The sequence below is a fragment of the Dermacentor andersoni genome, chromosome 11 (genome assembly GCF_023375885.2).
Source record: "Dermacentor andersoni chromosome 11, qqDerAnde1_hic_scaffold, whole genome shotgun sequence".
NCBI lineage: Eukaryota > Metazoa > Arthropoda > Arachnida > Ixodida > Ixodidae > Dermacentor > Dermacentor andersoni.
Genome location: NC_092824.1, coordinates 23810995 through 23818042, shown reverse-complemented (window position 1 = coordinate 23818042; position 7048 = coordinate 23810995). Strand labels below are relative to the sequence as shown.

The window sequence follows — 7048 nt, the reverse complement described above, 5'->3', positions numbered from 1 at the left end:
GAGCCCCACAATACTATGGACGTCTTTGACAGACTGAGGTACAGGAAAAGCCGTTACCGCTTGAACCTTCTCCGGGTTGGGTTGTACTCCGGCACTATCAATGAGATTGCCTAGCACTGTAATCTGTCGGCGCCCGCAGTGGCACTTCGATGAGTTTAACTGGAGCCCAGCGATGCGGAAGACGTCAAGGACAGCTGCGACGCGCTGAAGGTGAGTCTCAAATGTAGGAGAGAATACAAGGATGTCCTCGAGGTAACAAAGGCAAATTGACCATTTGAAACCTTTAAACAGAGAGTCGATCATCCGTTCGAACGTGGCGGGGCATTGCATAAACCGAACGGCATAACCTTGAATTGGTAGAGGCCATCTGCAGTGACGAAAGCGGTCTGTTCTTGGTCTTGCTCATCGACGGAAATCTGCCAATAGCCAGATCAAAGGTAGACGGACGAAAAGTATTTGGCACCGCGAAGACAATCAAGAGCGTCATCGATTCGTGGTAAAGGGTAAACGTCCTCTTTAGTAATTCGGTTTTGGTGGTGGTAATCAACTCGGAAACGTCACGTGCCATCTTTCTTTTTGACGAGCAAAACCAGCGACGCCCAAGGACTCAACGAGGGCTCAACAATGCCTCTGATGAGCATCTTGTGTACTTCATGCTGAATAACTTTCCGCTCTTCCGTGGTGAATGGGAGCCGCATCACCAGTGTTTATCCGATGCTTAACAAGGGGCGTCTGACCAAGTGGTCGATTGTCAGTGTCAAATATATTGCGGGAGAAAAGCAAAAAGTGATATAGGGCGGCTGGTTGGTCACGTGCAAGGTCCGGAGCGACCATAGGACGTAATGGGCCATCGAGGTTCAAGTCATCCTGCGGATAATCATGAGGATCTGGAGACACGTCGGCTGCAAAAGCAGTGACGTGGTCATCTGTCACTGACCAGAGCGTGGCCACTGCTATGCCTTCAGGTAACGCTTGCTTCGTCAAGCCAAAATTGATAACGGGGAGACCGATCCGATTAGCGGCAAGGGTTACAACGAAGGGTGGCATAGAAATGCGCACCAGGAGGACATCACAAATATGTGCGACAACATAGTCGCCATCAGCCACGGTTGCCGTTGAGGCGAATTCGACGAAGGTTAGGGCTTTTGGAGGTAAGTGAACAAACACTGTAGTGCAGAGGGTGTTCGGGGCAAACATCTGAAAGAACAGGAAGCTTGAGGCACAGCGTACCGGTGGCACAGTCGATGAGGGCAGAATGCGTCGTCAGAAAGTCGAGCCCGAAGATTAGGTCATGAGGGCAACTGGTCAGCACAGTGAGCAGGACTGCAACTCGGCGGGCAGCAATTCCTATGCGAGCAGTGCACATACCCTGACCGCAAAAGTGGCGCCATCGGTGATGCATACGGCTCGAGTGATGGTGTGCGTAAGAACTTTTTGAGGCGACGACATAGGTTAGCGCTCATTATGGACACTTGTGGCGCGATCTTGTACGCGTTCCAAAATCGAACGGAGGCGGTCCATTCTTTACATCACGAAATAGGCGGTCCGCAATGTTTGCGAGAACGAGAGGAAGCAAACAACCAATGAGCGAAGTGGAAGCCTGCATCAAGCTTTTGACGTCTGCTTGGGGAACGTATAACATATTGAGAAGCGTTTCTAACATTTTGAGAAAGATTTTACTATTATGACTGAGTAGCAAAATGTGTTGTTGATTTTGAAAGATTCAATTTGGAATGCGGAATGACTGAAACAAATTATTGGGGTTAATGTCTTGAAATGGTGCTAGGTGGTGTCGCAGCTTTGCGAAACGTTTACTGGTGGCGCTAGCCACTACCCCGTTTCAAGCAAACGGCGCAACTTTTGAAGTGGTTGGTTCAGTCCAGCAGTTGCGTGTAGAAAGCCAAAGTTCTTCATTCTATGGGAGAGCCATGGCGCAAAACCTGACACCTTGCGCACCCATCAAGGAACCGCGTGTTTCCGAGGGCCAGCGGGAGACGGTTCTCACTTTTATGGAGCAGCATCCCCAGCTGGCTTTAAGATCCAGCAAGCTGGGGCCAGGCTTCACTGTTGGCAACTGGCGACGGCCGTGGCAGCAGCTGGCCCATGCGCTGAACGAGGAAGGGCCTGTCATAAAAACGGTGAAACAGTGGCAGGAGTGGTGGCGAAAACAGGTGTTCGAGGCCCGCCACGACGCTACCACAATCGCCCAAGAGCAAAGGTGAGTGACCGTCGAATGGTCTGGGCGATTTGTCCTTCAACATTGGTGTGTATATTCAGAAGCACTGGAGGGGGTCGCTTTTCCGTCTTCCACGGCCGAGTACTGCAGCTGACGGGGACAGTCCGCTTGCGTGGCATCACCACCCTTCCCTACCAAGAGGTAAGCACACTGCCGCCATAATAGCATGGGTTCCTGAACGGTGCCGACTTAGAGTTTGCCATTATCTGTAAGTGGTACCTTTAGTGGAACACGACACTTTGGTGAACAGGCAAATAGCGCAGGAGAGAATGGATAAGCAGGTAGGTTAATCAACTAGAATCTCAGTTGGCTGCGCTTTTGGGAAAAGGGGGATTAAGTGATCATCACAGAAATAATATGCCTTCAGGGAACTGCACGAGAATAGTAATACATGGGATTATTAAGCACTTAATAATTGCAGAATATTTCCGCAAATATGTAGTACGAAAACTTGTAACATAGGCAGTGTAACGAATAGCCACGTAGTGGAGGGACATGCTCATGACACTTTCCAGCAGGCTGACATTCGCACTGCAGCTATAGAGGTCGTCGAAGCTACGGACGAGGCTGCGGGCATGAGGAGCACAGTGACACTTAAGCATCAGAGGAATGAGTGTTTTAATTATCACCAAATGTGTGTGCAGTTTGTAAACATTTAATGTGTTTACTCTACAGTGGCAGAGGATCCACCGCGCGGCACATCAGTCACGGTAAGGGTGGCTGCTGCACCTGGTAAGTTATTGATCCTCAAGCTGTTAGAGAAAATAAGCTCTCGTATTTTATTTAACTAGCCCAATAAGCCATAACATGGCCATAACCACTTTTATGCATACCATAAAATGCAGTGAAACTGTAGAAAATGCTGCATGCTTTCCGTGTTGCAGCGTCCTGCACGGCCACCACGTGGACAGCGACCGCGACGGGCGGACACCCTCCCGACCATGTCGTCGCAATGTGCCCGCAGCCTCAAACAGGGCGACGAGATGCTCCAGGTTGGTAGATCCTTTGGTGTCATTTTACATGAAGGACGTAAGTATTCTTTATGCTCTGTTATCATAAGTGAATCGTGAATCTGAAAAACAAACCAACTTGGGATGTAAACAAAGAAATATGCGTCGTATTGAGGGCTCGGTATCGTATCTTGCCAATGATCAAGCGCCGGGCAAAAGGTTGGTTAGCCCTGAAAAGGGCTGTTTGGTGGTGAGAGATGCATTTGAGTAGATGACGGAAGAATAGTTCCAGCAGGTCTTTGTCTGTCCAAACAAAGAGGGCATAGCTTGTACACGACGCTTGACACTGCCATAGGATGACATCAGGCCAGTGGCTCTTCAACAGAGAGGGAATTGTTGTGCACGTTGCGATTCTTGACAACAGCAGCTTCCAGCCATGAGCTGGTTGCGAGTCATCAGCAACTCATGCGAACAGTTCCACCATGATTATTCATTCCAGGTGCTGCGGAGGATTGAAGAATCCACCACCCGCCTCGCTGTCGCGGCAGAGAGGACAGCAGCGGCTCAGGAGGGCATCATGGGGCAGGTGCGCTCCATGGCACGGGACATAGCTGCGCACCTGCAGCAAGAAATTAATTTATTGTTTATTTTCACCTTCTCAATGTCATTTTATTCATTTATTGTGTTTTATGAGTTCAGTTTATTTTATTTATTTATTGCTGTTTGAGTTTTAGAAGTTAACTTTCATTTGAGGCATGAATTGTTGCTTCATTTTGAGTTTTAAGTTTCCTTGTTGCCTTGTATGAGTAACACAGGAGGATCTTTTGGACGAAAGGCGTAATGCGTGCACCCATTTTTGTTCTATAGTATTTGCCTCTTTCCGGGGGGCCTTAAAGGTCCAAACACCCGGCATCAGCTCAACGCCCACGATCCCCCTTTCCCCGGACACGGCTAAGCCGCGCACGGTTAAACGCGGGAGGTTCCAATTCTCGTGTGCTCGGGTACGTGGTGTCGCAACACACCAAACACCTGCTGACACAGACGCCAATGCGGGGCCGCATGGTTCAGCCGACATGCTATACATCATACGAGTCCTGTGAGCAAGCTCACATCTGTAGCTAAAATTTTTCAACTGTTTTCGCCACACATTATGCCGCCTAATTCGGCGACGGGTGGCCGCACTCACCGAAAATTAGTAATGGCGCGCCACAGCACCTTAGATTCATCGGCAAAAATTTTGTTTCATTCTGGGACGCTGCATAAAACAACTGCAATTTTATTCTCGTAACGGTCACGAATGTAGCAGCGGGACTGGCATTCACCCCAAAAAAACCGTTCGTATTCCTTTCTACTTGCGTATTGGCCTCGTGCCCGCGACCACCGTCACAAACCATTGTGCCGCTGCTGCTCCCTTCAAAAACGGCGTGCTGTTGTCGCCTTCATTTCCGCTAGTAGAACGGCGAGGGCTAAGTTCCGCGACACACCGATATATTTTACTCATGGAAATAGGCTAATCGTATCTTTACTGGTTGCAGTCGCAATCGACAAACGCGCCGATACCGATTCAAGCGGCGACAGCGGCAAAAGCGCACTTTCCGGCGACTTAATATTTTGAAAGCTGAAAGCACTCTCGACAGGTTCAGCGCTCAACATGACCGCCGTGCGACGCGCATATTTGGCGCCAATACACCGAGAACAAATGGTGTGGCAAGGCCGAAAATGTGACGAAGTGGCAGAAATTCACCAGTGACCGAAGCAAATATGTCCTCCGTCCCCATTGCTGTTCACGCTTCATGTTAAGGGCGCGGAAACCCGACTGGAAAGTAGTGAATTAAGGTTTGATTTGTCCTACCAGCATGATGGACGAATGGTGCAGCAGAAAAGCCCAGGACTGATGTATGCGGCGGACGACATATTGCCACTAGCGGACAATGCAAGATACTTAGAGACACTTGCGAATACGTGTGGCAACGAAGCGACAGATCTAAGCCTTAATTTTGGCACAGATGAATATGGAATTATGATCTTTATCGAAGAGACGAGTGAGTACTCAGTCTCGGTCCGACTGCAAGTCGTCCCACACATTCGAGTCTGTGTCGCAGTTCTTGTAGTTCACGACGATCGAGCGTCTTCCCTCTGCTCTTCCACATTTTAATAGATAGAACTAAGCGATTCCCGGCCTCTCGGCGGGACGTTGCTGCAAGGGCGGGCAGCTGCTCGTGCCTGCATGCTCTCGATTCAGGTGGCGCTCGATGGCGGCGGGTGCGTACCAGCCCCTAGTGGGTGGTGTGCAGTCTGCTCACTGTAAGATGTCTGTAGCCACCTACACTATACTGTCACAAACGTGATGGTTAATGGTTCTTGTCTCTCTCTGCGCACCGCCGTCGCACTGCAACTACGGTGCGCAGGAGTGCGTCCACCGTGCCACCGGACCTGCCAGGCTGTTTGGCAATCCCACCCTCGTCTGCTGCGCGGGGAGCTTTTGTCTTTCCCCTGCGTGACGCTTCCCGGAAGGCAACTGGAAGCCGGGACCGTTCGAGGTCGTCGACCCTCGTCACGGAAAATGCGGCTTGCTGCACAGGACCGCCGGTCAAGACGACCCGTCCCTTCCACTGGAGCGCTTTCTAGGCGAAGAGGCAACGCCCGACGGAGTCAGCCATCGAAGAATAGAGCCCGTGGAGTGTCCCCATTGGCCGAACATGACGCCACTTGCACGGGCCCTACGATTGGATGACAGTGAAATACACCTTTTCTGGCTTACCGATTGGATCAAAATGACACCTGCATAGGCTCGACGACTGGCTGAAAATAACGTGACCCCGACAGACTGAAGGGGCTATAACGAAAGGAACCATCGGAAAAGAGAGAGACGTTCTTCTTGCCGCAGGACCCAGCGTTCGATTTGTTTCTGGCCGTCGATGGCATTTTACTGTTTTGCGTCCTTCTATTTCTGCGCATAATGTAAATAAATTTTCATTTCTCTAAGTCCCCCTCAACGTCGGTATACCCCTGCACTCACATGCAAGATCAGATAACTTCCTGCGCGGTATTCCTCCGTCTGCTGCCTCTAAATTCTACATTTACGACTAATTTCGCTCAGGTGGCCCACTTTATTGCTTTGTGCAAATGTGAATAGTTATACAAGATACAAAAGAAAACGCGTGTAAAGGGTCGTTCAGTGCCTTGTTTAATGGGTTTGTCATCTTCAGCATCACCATCAGCCTATTTTATTACCACTGCAAAACGAAGGCCTCTCCCTGCGATTTCCAATTACCCTTGTCCTGCGCCAACCGGTTCCAACTGGCACCTGCGAATGTCTTAATTTCATCACCCCACCTAGTCTTCTGCCGTCCTCGACAGCGCTTCCCTTCTCTTGGCACCCAATCTGTAACCCTAATGGTCCACCGGTCATATAACCTACGCCACACATGACCTGCCCAGCTCCATCTTTCTCTTTTAGTGTCAATGAGAATATCGGCTATCCCCGTCTGCTCTCTGATCCGCACCGCTCTTTTCCTGTCTCTTAACGTTACGCCTAGCATTCTTCGTTGCGTCGCTCTTTGCGCGGTCCTTAGCTTGTTTTCAAGCTTCTTTTCAGTCTCCAAGTCTCTGCCCCATATGTCAGCACTCGTAAAATGCACTGATTGTATACCTTCCTTTTCAGTAATAATGGTAAGCTTCCAGTAAGGAGCTTACAATGTCTGCCGTATGCACTTCAATCCATTTTTATTATTCTGCGAACTTCCCTCTCATGATCAGGGTGCCCTGAGAGTAATTGATCTAGGTAAACGTACTCCTTCACAGACTCTAGAGGCTGGCTGGCCATATTGAACTATTGTTCCCTTGCCCGCCTATTTATCAT

General features: G+C 49.8%; 1 protein-coding gene across 1 annotated transcript; it reads left to right on the top strand.

The window, feature by feature from the left end:
• Window positions 1–1914: 1914 nt before the first annotated feature.
• On the top strand, window positions 1915–3844 carry LOC129381562 (uncharacterized). Its single transcript, XM_055064536.2, has 5 exons — window positions 1915–2218; window positions 2278–2377; window positions 2912–2946; window positions 3121–3228; window positions 3686–3844. Exons 1-5 carry the CDS (start codon window positions 1929–1931, stop codon window positions 3795–3797), a joined length of 645 nt encoding a protein of 214 aa, XP_054920511.1. The 5' UTR covers window positions 1915–1928; the 3' UTR covers window positions 3798–3844.
• The last annotated feature ends 3204 nt before the right edge of the window (window positions 3845–7048 follow it).